Source organism: Trichoderma gamsii (genome assembly GCF_001481775.2).
Source record: "Trichoderma gamsii strain T6085 chromosome Unknown Scaffold_30.2, whole genome shotgun sequence".
NCBI lineage: Eukaryota > Fungi > Ascomycota > Sordariomycetes > Hypocreales > Hypocreaceae > Trichoderma > Trichoderma gamsii.
In genome coordinates this window covers 177-13,935 of record NW_020171367.1, presented here as the reverse complement: position 1 = coordinate 13,935, position 13,759 = coordinate 177, and the positions used below count along the sequence as shown (strand labels likewise).

The following is a 13,759-nucleotide window of genomic DNA, read 5'->3' as shown; positions in this document are numbered from 1 at the left end:
TGAAACTTCATAACTCTTAACATACAATAATACTATGAGCGCAACTACCAAGGTTGGGCCCCGGGATGGCCGGTTGAAAAGCAAAGGATGTCTGGCTTGCATTAGACAGAAGGTCAAGGTACGCCAAAAGCAGCCCCCCCTTATCATCATCATCACTGCCGGATCGCACAATTTACACTCATTGGCCTTAGTGCGATGAAAACAAGCCCCATTGTTTACGGTGCCAACGCGGACACAGAGTCTGTCCCGGCTATCGTGATCAGCAGAGAGTTGTATTTCGCTACGAAAATAGACCTGAGACGCCTGGGATATGGGACACTTCCTCTCGTTCCCCATCCCCTCCTCTTCAACCTATGTCTACCGACTGGCTGCAGGTCGCTATAGTCCACTTTTTCCACAACTTCGTTATACCCCCTGATGGGCTATTTCCAGGCTTTTTGGAATTGCTACCACGTCTAGTTGGCATGAACCCGGACTCGTCGTATTTTAATAGATCAGTGGAGGCTATATCGATGGCCACCCTAGCCAAGACAAAACATATGGGCAGTGAGTATATCAACATGGCTAGGACTGCGTATGGATTAGCCCTGCAAAGCTTGGGGTCTTCGCTGCAGCAAGAGAAAGACTCTCCCTCTGCAGCCGTCCTTGCCACTGTGGATATTCTTTGGAGGTACGATGTACGTATGCCGGATTTCCGCTTTTCCCAGCTCCTAGATGTAAACAAATGCTGACAGAAAGTAATCCCCTTTAAACAAAGCTTATTATGGGAGAAGACAATTTGGCATGTAGGAGCCCCCACACGCAAGGCCAGCTGGAATTTCTCAAGACACGGCTCTCCAAAGAGAAGTCCAACGACGACGACAAGTGGCTCAACCGATCTGTACGCACGGGCGTAGTCATGCAACGCATTATACTTCATCCAAATGAAAATGCTGCTGCAGCTGAAGCAAACCTCCCCGTCGAAACGTCAATGCTGGAGACGCCGTCCAGCACCCTTCGCGAACGCCTACTTCCCTGGGCTGCATCCAGCGGCGCACAAGTTTCTGCATGTCTCCGAAAGCCCCTAGACGTAGAGCCCCTGATGGCCTGTCTAGAATCCTTGCAGGGATTGAGACGAGCTCTACAAGAGTGGGAAAACGAATTGCCTCTAGAATGGCGACCTACCGTCATCCCAAATCCCCAATTTCATACCAACAGCTCTGTTTACCTTCCAGACTGCCTCATCATCTTCCCCAATATAAGCGTATCAAGCATCTGGACATCTTACTATATCGCGCAGCTATCTGTTCTAAAAAGCATAGCAGCCATCAACTCCCTCGACTCAATGGCGTCGATATCCGCCCTGGACTCCTTGGACGTGCAGTCGAGCCTTGTTGCTGTTGCCGACGCCATCTGTAGCACTGTGCCTTATATGCTCGGGCTGATCAACAGCAGCGGAGAAGTGATTGCCGAAGGAGATACGCGCTGTGCTAAAGCCTTCTTCGTCACGAGAAGCCTGTACCTGGCCGTCCAAGTCTCAGGGCTGCCGGATCTTCAAGTGCAGTGGATGCTTGACACTTTGGAATTTATTGGACATGAGCGAGGAGTCGGGCAAGCACTGATTGTAAAGCAAGATTTGGCTGTCCGCCGAGAACTGGGGATTTTGGGGCTGAGCCACTTGTCATAATACATGAAATGGATTGGAAGAGCTTCGCCCAGGCTTGAAATACCCAGATGAGCTGATGGCTGACTGATGGCTGCTCAGAAAGCTTCCCAATTAGGCAATTTTCAGCGCCAGCTAAAATCTCCGCGCATTGCTCCACCATAGCTGAGCGACGAGTTACTAGTGGTGGTGTTTTCAATCTACTATATCGACAAAATTGTTGGTCAAATAATCTCGGCATGGAATCTTCTGCAGGTTAATTGTTGGTGGATGAATTCGGATTTGAGAAGCCTTGCCAAGTACATGTAAGACTTCTCGCTGCGCAAATCCTTTAACTTTTCAGTAAAGTTATTCAAGCGAAGCCTTAGGAACATTCATCGTCCGAGTTAGCTACTATTGGCCGGACGGCTCGGTTTGTCGATCCGGGGAACTGTTCTCGGTAACAAATCGGTTGGACGCGGGCGGTAAAATCTCATCCGCTAGAGCATAAGTCTCTGGCTTTGATTCAAGAGCAACTGCAAACTCCTCAACTGCCGACTCAGCAAGTCGTACTTCCGGCTTAGAGGCTGGTAGCCCTACAAGTGGCTGGTTTGAGTGGCTGATCTTGGTTCGACAGCCAAGAGCTCCAAGAAACAGGTCTGGCGAGTTAGAATCAACCATATTCTCACTGATGACTGTTTAGCTTGAGCCACATTACACCGCGAACATCGGATAATCCTTCAGCGAGGAAAAAGACCAATTATGTAAAATCCCTCTAGTACAAGCAGAGACTGTTGTCGACTCCGCCATTGGTGGCTTGTTCCAGGCCTGGAGAGAACAGCGCCTCAGACTATCCGCTACCATGCGGACGGTAATGAGGCTAAATACCTATTGACGTATTGTTGACATGCCAGTTCGGCAGCACTACTGCGAACGAATGCGTATTTGCAACTTCAGCTCTTCAGCTTCAGCCTTGGCACCCAGTGTGGTAATAAGGTTCCGGCTAGAGATGGTTGCCACACTCGTTCCGATACGGCGGCTTCGGGCTTCAATTATGAAGACAGTGTTTCGATATAATGAGCAAACCGCCAGGGGTTGCATTCGTAGTTAAGTCAAAATTGTCAATCATCCCCGATATTCTGAATAATTACAATCTCCATCGACCTCCATGATGAAGAGTAACAGCAACAAAGCTATGATAACCATCATCTCTCCATGACTTCACTCCCGCCTAGTTCAAGCAGCTTCTAGCTTGCTGTTTTATGATGACGTTTCTACTACGAACCCGATCCTTCGGTGCTGGTAACGATGGAATCAACCAGACCGATTTAACCATCATCATCGTATTCTTATCGCTGGCCCTGTATAACGTCCTCGAATTACTCTGTATAATATGGGGCACGTTTAAGCGATATGCCGGGCTGTACTTTTGGTCATTCTTAATCGCGACGCTGGGCATCGCTTTATCCTGCGTAGGATTCTGCATCAAATTCTTCGGACCTAACTCGCTAGGATATCTCTCATGCACTCTCAGCTTGACAGGATGGGTAGCTATGGTGACGGGACAATCATTCGTCCTTTGGTCTCGTCTACACTTGGTGCTGAGAAACAAAAGACGGTTGAAAATAATCATGTGGATCATCATTTTTAATGCCGTGGTATGCCATGGCATGGTTATCCCTTTGGTCTACGGGTCATTCTCCAATAATCCGGAAATATTCGATGAACCGTATCAAGTTACGGAAAGGATTGAAATCATAGTCTTTTTCTTACAAGAGACTATGCTTTCTAGCATATACATTTACGAAACAGCAAAGTTACTGCGATCTGGAAGCGCCCTTGGGAAGAGGCGTTCGATACGTCGCGTCTTAAAGAACCTTATCCTCGTCAACATCCTCGTCATCGTTCTCGACACCACAATTCTCGTTCTCGAATTCGCAAATCTCTACAACTTCCAGATATCGTATAAGCCATTCGCGTATAGCGTCAAATTGAAGCTCGAATTCACCGTTCTCAATCGCCTCGTTGAGCTGACAGCCGGAGGACGAGACTCACATGCCAATGGGCACGGCGATTTTTCCAGCGGATCGTCTGGTGGTCGTAATAATAGCAATGCTTCTGATATCCTGGACAATTTTAACAGCAACAAGTCCATTTGCGGCGGCTCGTATCACGCGTATGCCAGAGGTGGATGCAGCGACAATCCGCCACAGCCGACACCATCAGAGGTGGAAAATGGAAATGTAGTTATGATGACAACTGCCATTACTGTCCGTCGAGAGAAGGTCCATGGTACTGAGATACGATCGAAAAAATCGAGTGAAGAGAAATCGCCTGGCGAATCAACAAGTGGAACGTCAAAGGATACGGCTGATAACAGCACAGAGAGGTCATCCTCTCAATCTGACCTGACAAAGGTTAATAGCATTTAGACAAAATAGGCTTTTCATTGCAATAGAATATAACACAGATAAAGAATTGACTCAAAAAGTAGCGACTGTAGGCCGTGTTAAATAGATTGATGTTACAATGTTTTATTGGTAAAAGCATTCCCTTATCTGACATTTCGCATATCCTCAATGCACGCGTATCCTACGCACACCCAGACTTCTAATACTAGACGACCCGATTGATACTTTCGCGTCGACTTGGACCAATACCAGTCTAGCATTTAGTCAGTTTCTATTTCTGTAATAGGAATTCTTCTATCGGTCGTCATCATTGAGTCATGCTTGCTGGAGACGTTACAAGGCAATAATGCAACGTCGGGCAGCCATAAACGCCAAGTGATGCACTGATAACCCAAAATGGAAGGAATATTGAGGGCAGCTGAGGGCAGCTGAGACACGTAAATGTCTCACCTGACACATATGTAGACTAGTACCGAGTCTATACATAAGAAATATTCCCCAAAAAGAAAATTTCTGCAAGTTATGTGAATTTCAAGATTTCACGGATACTTTTATTCAAGTTTACAGACAATAATTCCACAAGGTGGAAGAAGCACGTAGCATATAGAGGCGGAAGAGCAGGCCGGATAATGCTGGAGGTCCACAACGCCTGAAATTAATCATCAACATAAAAAGGCGGAGATGGTAAGGGTATTGTTGCAGATGGAGCATAGCATAACCGTTTATATGAATATGTCGAAGACTTTTTGTCTTGCAACCTGAGTGACTCGTAGGAGCAATATGTAGTATTGACAGTGCGACGTATGCAACTTAGTCTTGATACAGGAGACTCGTTCATTGTCTTAGACTTCATTTGACATTTTGATAGAAGCTGAGGCTAGTGCCTATCTTGAAATCATCATTCTCGATGGTTTTATGACATAAAACGATACGATAAGAGAATTTCGATCCAGTTGTTCACGGAGCCTTTCATGTTTCGGTTGGGTGGGATAATGCGGGAGAACCCCAATGTTGCCTAGCTCATCGTGAAGAGCCTTGTGTAGTTACGACCAGCGAAAAAACAACCTCCATGACAGCACTCCAGAGATCACGTCATGATGTCTAAGAATGCGGGGTGGGGGCCTCCTTCGGTTTGATCTGTTATAAACCGTGTCAGCGGGAAGAGAATCATAAACTCTCCTCCTTCATCGTCTACACCACCACTACCGATCTTACCACCACCGTCTCTATCGTCATTATGTTTGTTACACTTGTTGTTGGCATTTTTGCTTTCATTGGGTTTATCATCTATCGCCAATTCTTTCGAAAGAAAGATGACTTGCTGAGTCTTCCTCCAGGGCCAAGGGCTCTACCAATTATTGGCAATCTCTTGGATCTTCCGCCCACTGGAACGCCTGAGTTTCAGCATTGGCTCCCATTCAAAGATCTCTACGGCCCTCTTAGCTCTGTAACAGTTCTAGGGCAAACAATGGTCATCATTCATGATAAGCAGGCAGCGGATGACATCATGAACAAGATGTCTCATAAGACTTCCAGCCGGCCAAATGCAGTTTTCGCTAGCGAGCTGTGTGGTTTTGATAAATTCACATCTGGTAGACCATATGATGCAACCTTTCGGCTGCATAGGAAAGTCATGCACCAACAGGCAGGTACTAAACTGCTTGCTATGGGGTTTAACACCGTCCAAGACGTAGAGTCGCGTCATCTTTTGCAGCGCATCCTGGATGATCCTGACAATCTTGTTAAGCATTATAGAACGTGAGTTTAACCATTCGTCATGTAAGTAAAATAATGGGGCAGTCCAATATTTAACCGGCTTGACAGTTTGGCGGGCGCTATTATCCTAAAAATCATATATGGTTATTCAATCAATCCGCATGCGGCTGATCCTTTGGTGGAAATGATCGAGAAGATGATGGACAACTTGTCAATTGCTATAACTCCGATGAGAAACCTGGTTGACATTTTTCCTGCCCTTCAGCATCTGCCTAATGGATTTCCCGGAACAGCGTTCAAAAACACAGCCCAGGAAATGAAAAGGATCAACCTTGATACAGTTCGTATTCCCTATAAATTCGTTAGACAGCAAATGGCAAACGGTACCCATCGTCCTTCATTCGTGTCAAACCTTATCGAACGGTACAGCAGTGATAAGTCGAATGACGCAAGGCTAGACCATGACACTGAGGATGCTATCAAGTGGGCGGCAGCAATTATGTACGGTGGAGGTGCAGATACCACTATGTCGGCTCTGAGCGTTTTCACATTAGCCATGATCTTGTTTCCAGAAGTCCAGAAGAAGGCACAAGAGGAAATCGACAGCGTAATTGGCGCAAATCCGAGTCGACTGCCTACGTTCGAAGATGAAGAACGGCTGCCATACGTCTCAGCCGCTGCCAAAGAATTATTAAGATGGTTTACTGCTGCACCAATTACCACGCCGCACATGTCCGATGAAGAGATTATCTACAGCGGCTATCGGATTCCAAAAGGAACAATATTGCTCGTCGCAGCTTGGTGGTTCAGCCACGATCCACAAACATACTCAGATCCATCTCGTTTTTCTCCAGAGAGGTTTTTAGAGCCACGGAATGAGCCCGAACCTATCGAAGCATTTGGCTGGGGCCGCAGAATATGCCCTGGAAGATTCATATCAAATGATAACCTCTTTATAGCGATTGCGCGGCTCTTAGCCACTTTCAACATCACCAAGGCAACCGACGAAGAGGGAAATTTCATCGAACCCAAATTAGAATACATAACAGGGGTAGTTGCTCACCCTAAGAGTTTCCCATATGCTATTGCTGTGAGAAGCCAGAAACACGAAGAACTGATTCGTTCTGCCGAGGTGGATTATCCGTGGGAAAAGAGCGACGCTGATCTTCTTGTATTCGACGGCGGCGAGAAGCCTACAGATCAAAACTTGAAGTTTCCATATTAGCTGGCTATTTGCAGTATGTTGCTGATGGCAAAGGACAAAGAAAACAAAAAATGGCAATTTATCACATTCGCCCGGTTCAAAATACTTCATATCGTCTCAGAGTTCTTAACAATACCATTGCATGTTCAGCTTAAAAATTTCGTACCGGTTTATCAGAGGCTGCCCAAGCAAGACTTGGGGGATTACTCAACAACGGAAAGGTTTCGGCATGCTGAAGAGACTTCTCAAGCCTACCAGTTCAAAAAGAAGAAGAAAATAACCCCCCCTTCCCTTTTTCTAAATCATGAATTTAGTCCACGAAGAATTAAATAAGTAAAAGTCTTGCACCGAGACGCATGATCTCCCGCTGCAGCTCATACGGGTTCTAAACTGAAGTAGAGGCGTAAGGCTAGCTGGGGATAGAATATGGCGTATAGCGATTGCTTTGTAATAGGTACATTATGCTAGCAGCTGATGGCCTAGCTCCACAACATAAACGGACTTAAGAACGCGCTTCTTCCCACCTGCAGCTTGCCTCATTGCACATGGAAAGCCCTTTCAGCTTCGATACAATCAAAAGTAGCTGTTCACTATGGATGAGTCTACAAGAAGCGCAACCAGCAAGACACCAGCTACTTTTAACGAAATCTGTACTATTTGCCATAAGCCTTTCACAAAAGGTAGGAGTTAAATAATTTAACGTCTTGTTTCTTGCACAGCCCTGAAATACTGGCTAAACTTATGTTGCAGAATATTCATTCAACCGCCACGTCTCTTATTGTCGCCGTGCCAAAGCAAAGCGCAAAAATCGGCCGAGATCTTGTCGCCGCTGCTACGTATCAAAAACTAAATGCAGTCTCTCACGGCCTCAATGTAGTCGATGCCAGGCTCAAGGATTAGAATGCATGTATGAAGGAGCCGTTCAGCAGCCGCTAATAGAAAATCCGTCTATTTTACAACAGCAGAAGCCGGGTTTGACCGCCGATTCGTGCCAGACCGAATCTTTAGCACCGGGCACGCTATCTTCAGATTACACGACACATCCATATAGTACATCTTCCAGTTCGTCGGATGTGCATCAATCCAGCGATGAACAGAGTGCAAACAATTCGAATACTGAAAAGACCCCGTTTCCCAATAGTACTAATTCATGGCAGACAGCCCTGAATTTTCACTCCTCTACTTTAGAAGAAGAAGATGGGACTCAATCTGGGGCTTCGACAGAATTATTGCATACATATCAAGTGTTTACTACGTCAAAATTTGCGGCGGGTCTTCTTTCGCAGGCCATATCTGCCTTTCCACAGATGATGTTGCGCCGCCAGACATTTCCACCCTTCATACACGCTCATTGGCATCTGCCATCATTGCCCGAGACCTTGGCCAATTGCATGAGCATAGCACAGCTTTTCGCTACTCGGACGACTGAGACAAGACCATTCCTTTGGCGAACAATTGGGACTGAAGTTAAGCGCCTGCAAGATGAAGTATGCCCTTACGAAAGGTTTTTCGCAGCTTTGGGGATTTAGACTAATATTGCAAAGGTGGAATTAGCCACGCTACTTGATCTTCAAAATGCCCTGCAATCCGTTATACTCTTTGTCATCATGGCAATTGTCGACCAGGATTCCGGCACATTATCTCTAGCGCCGAATTTTTTCCTAATATTCAAAGTACGAATCGGTTGAGAATGATCTTAGGCTCTGGACTAATTCTTACAGGTACTGTGTAACCGATCTCGCGATCTTCTTGGAGGCAGCTGTTTCACATATCCAGGAGAGGCATTGCCAAATACGAGCTGGGAAGACTGGATCTATGCTGAGACCCGACGCAGGTATGTTCGTAAAAACATCTGCATCAGCCACAGATATTAACATAACTCAAGAATTATTTGCGTCTGGTTTTTGATAAGCCGCATCCTCTCTGTACAAGCCGGCAGCAGCTCCATGCCTGAATATCCCATGAGCTTACTGCCTGTGGTTTCTAGTAAAACACTCTGGGAAGCCCGCAGTATTACAGAGTGGCAAACTGAAAAGGCATTATACGACGCAAGCGACCCTATGACCTCGTTTGAGGAGCTTATCGACGCAAAGAGACGGTCGAATCAGCCATACTATCGACGGAAATTGGAAACATGGGACGCGGGGGCGGACAAGATGGGAATAATGCTGAATATTGCGGCGGAATTGGTGTAGGCCTTGCCTACTGAAAAGCAAGTAGCTTCTCATAATCTTGAATGATATATTTGTATACTGATTTAGATGTCGCGCTTGCGTTGGCTAACCCGAGATAATGTATCTAAATTGGCTTTCCTTGAATCTCAAGACAAAGAGGCATCCCTACGTATCAGATTTGAAGTTTCCACAAATTCCTGTAAGCGCCGTTCGAAGTAACCCGTGAATACGTACCTTTACAGATAGCATCGAGTAAACACGGTGAGATTTGTCTATAAACGCATGTTTTATTCTTCAATGCTTGTGAAATCCTTTGCTATTGTAATATCTATATAATTCACACGTAACACAAGCTGAGGTTGGCAAGGATATCGCTGCCTACTCATAACCATAGAGCGGGCTCGGATGTATAGAATAAACCGCTTACTTCCGACCAATCAGCTCCAGATATTGTCCAGCAGCACTGATCACTTGCTCTTCAAAAGACTTGAAAGTAATTCCAAAAGTCTTTTCAGCCTTAGTGCTGTCAACCCTAACTTTCAGAGTCTTCGGACGCTCTGCTGTATCGACCTTGAAGATGCCCTCGGCACATTCCTTCGGGAAATGCTTCTTGATAATATCAAAAGCCTGTGACCATTCCACATTCTCGAGAGAGTGAGAGTTTGACAAATAGTCTTCGTTGCCAGGAATAGCTGGATCAAGAGCTCGGACATGCATCAGCGCCACATCGTCGACATGGACTGGGTTACACGCGGTTGTTCTCTGTTGCGGATGGCCTACCAACAGGCCCAAAAGCATTCCGTTGGAACCTTTGAAGAGCTCCTCTACCGTAGTGGCGGAGTCATCACGGCCAAGTACAAACACTGGCTCGATGGTAATAAGATCGAATGATGGCTTATACTTGGCCATCCACTCTTTAGTAGCTTCAAAAGCCAAAGCCTTTGACGCAGCGTATGCTGTAATCCAGTTGGTGTATGGTCCAGCAGTGACAGCGCTGCGGTGAGTCTCTGTAACATCATGGCATACATATTAGCAAAATTCTCTATGTGCGGGATATCACATACCATCAACAACAGCATTTGTGCCAGCGACAGCAAAGCCGGCGATCGAAAGATAAGAGCCGGTGATGACAACTCTTTGGATGCTTTCCACCTTGGCTGCCGACTCTAGCATTCCTACGCTCCCTTTGATTGCCGGCTGAATATAGCTGGATTCAAATTCGCTTTCGAGTAGATCAGGCGCGGCAAAAGGCGAGGCCACATGCACAACGTATTTCGCTCCTTTGACAGCATCATCATAAGCGCCCGATACGGTAATATCGGGAACAGTAATGTACTCTATCTGAGACTCATACGGGGCAGTAGACTTGAAAGCTTTAATCTTTGCTGGACCTTTATCGTTTCTGACTGCAACGCGGACTTTATAACCCGCTTCCAGGAGCAACACTAAAGTTCGGATACCAATAAGGCCCGTGGCTCCAGTAAGCTGTCAATTTGTGAGTAAATGTTCTATTTTCAATATCAAAGCAACCAACTCATAATCCAAGGAATAAATGAAGGTTGAATAACGAGGAGCGATACTCACAAGAACAAGATCGTTGGCCATGGTTGTTGTAGAGTAAGTAGCAAGTTCTGTCGTAGTTTAGACTGTATTAAATTCTCTGGATTATGACTCGACGAAGCAGACTCTTTATAGTTATTCAAGAACTACCAACTGAATAACAGTTTAGTAAACTTTTAATTACCAGAGTATTCAATAATAACTAAACACTAGAGCGCATGATGAATCATTGCAAGGATGGTTGAGGTTATCTCGGCGGAGTTACAAGCACACTTTGCCGACGCCCCGACGGAGCAACTGAGATTTTTCTCTATGAAGACTTATGATATTGTTACTTGATTCTTTTGAAATATTTGCATTTGCGATATTCGGTCAGGGAGGCCGACTATCATGGTCGACTAATACGGGCGACCAATAAAGCCGACCACAGGGGCCGACCAAAGTGGCCGACTAGCGGAGCCGAACAATGTGGCCGGTTTATAGTTTCCTGACTTGACAATATTATACCTGAGCAATTAATTGGCGTAGACGAACAAATTGTTTCTAATTGGTAATCCCTAAAGGAAATTGGCCTTCAACAGAAATCCAAGTTGTCAAACATTCGTTACCTATGCTAGCAGAGAAGTCATTCGTCACTTACCTGTCTTCACAAGAAGGTAGCATTGGGAAGTTGTCAAATTCAATCATGCTACAGCGTCCCGTGATTACGCAATACGTAATAAGCGATTTATCTTAGAGCAGCCTTAATGCGAGTTGTCGCAGTTAACCGTGATGCTATGTTTTCACCTTAACGCCGATGGCGATAGGACTGAAAACTCCGATCCTCTTATTACCGACCCACAACAAATGGAAATAGTTAAAAAGCTGTCATCTTTCTTTCCACGGCGACTTTCACTTCCAGATTATGGTATGATGGCTTCCGAGCGCCTGTAAATCGGCACGTGTAACGAGATTGATATGGTTGTCGTTTTGAATCAACGGTTGAAACTTCCATCTACATCGAGAATATCCTTGCACCTGAGGGCTTTACTCGCGCCAATAGTCAATATTTCCCTATCGCACGACAAGATCTTTACACTTCTTGGTAAAGAAACAGAAGAAGACGGATTTTTTTGAACAATACTCCTGCAAATTCAAAGGATGTTGGACAGCAGTGTTATAAGGATACCCTTTGCGGCTGCTCCTCTTCAGGTTATCTATCAAAATCGAGCTGCGCAAATGTTGTATTTTTCTATTGAGAACGCTATTACAGACGTGATCTCGCTTGGGCAAGGTGTTCGTCTACCTTCTCTTCTACTCTGACTGCTAGTTCGCTGTGAATCTTCTTCAAGACTTGGAATACCTTGTCTCTCGTCTCCATTTCAACGCCTGCAATGTCGCGACCAAGGCTTCTTACCATTCTGTCTTGCCAGCCTTCATATTGCGGATCATCTAAGTGCGTCCAGAAAGTGCGAGCAAATTTAAGATCTAGCTCCTCCTTCTCTTCGTTTGACTGGGACGCAATTTCAGCCAGCCATTTCTTGTGCTCAGGTATAGACGAGCTTTCAAAGTGGCGGAATTGCATTGTGTCCTTGGGAGTCATGAAACCTGGATGCGAGCCATAGTTCCCAAGGACAGAGGCCGCTCCATCTCGGAGTAATGGGTTAAATGCATTCTTTGGCTGATTGACTGGAATCTGCTGGTAATTAACGCCAAGTCTATAGCGCTGTGCGTCTGGATATGCAAAGAAGCGAGCTTGTAACAGAGGATCCTCTGAGGGTTCGATTCCCGGAACCAAGTGAGACGGAGAGAATGCGGCTTGCTCAATTTGAGCAAAGTGATTTTCAGGGTTTCGGTTCAACGTGAGTTTCCCGACTACCCTGGCGCCAACTGTCCCTAGGTCTGTTGGGTATGTCCCCATATCCCAGTGCTTTGTCATGTCTAGGATGTTATACCCAAACTTTCGGACATCTGCTGGATCAATGACCTGCACTTTGGCCGTATATGTTGGGTATTCACCGCGTTCAATAGCATCGTAAAGATCTCGAGCAGCATGATCAGGGTCGTTGCCAGTCATGTGTGGAATATCTTCATCAGAGTGGTTTTTGTAGCCCAGATCAGCCTCCAAGTACATGTGAACATATTTGAAGGATCCGTCTGGCATCACCCATTTGTGTGCATGTCCCATATATCCGTTCATATGCCGGTACGAAGAGAAAGTGCCGTAATCACTGTACAACCACATCACCATATGGAGTGATTCTGGGTTCTGAATGACCCAGTTCCAGAATCTCGTTTGGTCTCGCAGATTAGAGCGAGGATCCTTTTTCTGGGCGTGGATCATGCCAGGAAACTTGATGGGATCGCGAATGAAAAAGAAAGGCACATCGTTCCATACCCAATCCCAGTTGCCCTCCTCGGTATAGCACTTGACAGCAAACCCACGAGCATCACGAACAGAATCGGCAGAACCGCGCTCGCCGCCAGTGGTGGAAAAGCGAACAAGACATTGTGTCTTCTTCCCGATCCCATTTAGCATGCCAATGCTACATATGTCTGAGATATCATGTGTAACCTGTCAATAGCCAAGTTAGTGTGAAGCAAGGCGGCATGGATGATTATACAAATATACCTCGAATTCTCCGAACGCGCCAGCTCCTTTGGCGTGAACAACTCGTTCCGGTATTCTCTCTCGGTTCAAATGTGACAAGAGATCGATAAGTTGGAAATCTCTCAGAAGTAGCATACCAGATGCCGTAGGAGAAGACTCGGGCCTTTTTGCTGGGCACCCATTTGACGTTGTAAAAACTTGTGGTTTTTGCTGATGTTCATTGTCACTTGTGCCTCCTTTGGGCGCCTTATCGGTATGAGCCATTGCTGAATGAAAGAGATCTCTGCTGATCGTAGTGGTTCAAACACGACCAAAGCTTCAACTGCAGAGTGAAAATACACTTTTAACTTGCTTGGGAAGATACAGAGAGAGCATAACTAATACTGGAAAGAGTTGAGCTTAGTAGAAGTCCCAGCTGTAAGTCGGCCGATGTGAGACATGGGTCCTGACTAGATCCGTAAGAGTATTACGGCGGAGCCAGTG

General features: G+C 45.9%; 5 protein-coding genes across 5 annotated transcripts; 3 read left to right on the top strand and 2 right to left on the bottom strand.

The window, feature by feature from the left end:
• Positions 1–34: 34 nt before the first annotated feature.
• Positions 35–1,666, top strand: TGAM01_v207764 (hypothetical protein; the record flags this gene model as incomplete). The annotated part of the gene is made up of 3 exons (XM_024550163.1): positions 35–118; positions 192–677; positions 758–1,666. 3 exons carry the CDS (start codon positions 35–37, stop codon positions 1,664–1,666), a joined length of 1,479 nt encoding a protein of 492 aa, XP_024405058.1.
• Positions 1,667–2,886: 1,220 nt separating this feature from the next.
• On the top strand, positions 2,887–4,053 carry TGAM01_v207763 (hypothetical protein; the record flags this gene model as incomplete). Its single annotated transcript, XM_018805373.2, has 1 exon — positions 2,887–4,053. One exon carries the CDS (start codon positions 2,887–2,889, stop codon positions 4,051–4,053), a length of 1,167 nt encoding a protein of 388 aa, XP_018661544.2.
• A 3,491-nt stretch (positions 4,054–7,544) lies between these two features.
• Positions 7,545–9,147, top strand: TGAM01_v207762 (hypothetical protein; the record flags this gene model as incomplete). The annotated part of the gene is made up of 5 exons (XM_024550162.1): positions 7,545–7,632; positions 7,703–8,439; positions 8,497–8,625; positions 8,674–8,786; positions 8,838–9,147. 5 exons carry the CDS (start codon positions 7,545–7,547, stop codon positions 9,145–9,147), a joined length of 1,377 nt encoding a protein of 458 aa, XP_024405057.1.
• Positions 9,148–9,549: 402 nt separating this feature from the next.
• Positions 9,550–10,731, bottom strand: TGAM01_v207761 (hypothetical protein; the record flags this gene model as incomplete). The annotated part of the gene is made up of 3 exons (XM_018805376.1): positions 9,550–10,133; positions 10,191–10,611; positions 10,711–10,731. The coding sequence occupies 3 exons, from the start codon at positions 10,729–10,731 to the stop codon at positions 9,550–9,552; spliced, it is 1,026 nt and encodes a 341-aa protein (XP_018661547.1).
• A 1,201-nt stretch (positions 10,732–11,932) lies between these two features.
• Positions 11,933–13,540, bottom strand: TGAM01_v207760 (catalase; the record flags this gene model as incomplete). Its single annotated transcript, XM_018805377.1, has 2 exons — positions 11,933–13,240; positions 13,298–13,540. 2 exons carry the CDS (start codon positions 13,538–13,540, stop codon positions 11,933–11,935), a joined length of 1,551 nt encoding a protein of 516 aa, XP_018661548.1.
• Positions 13,541–13,759: the final 219 nt, after the last annotated feature.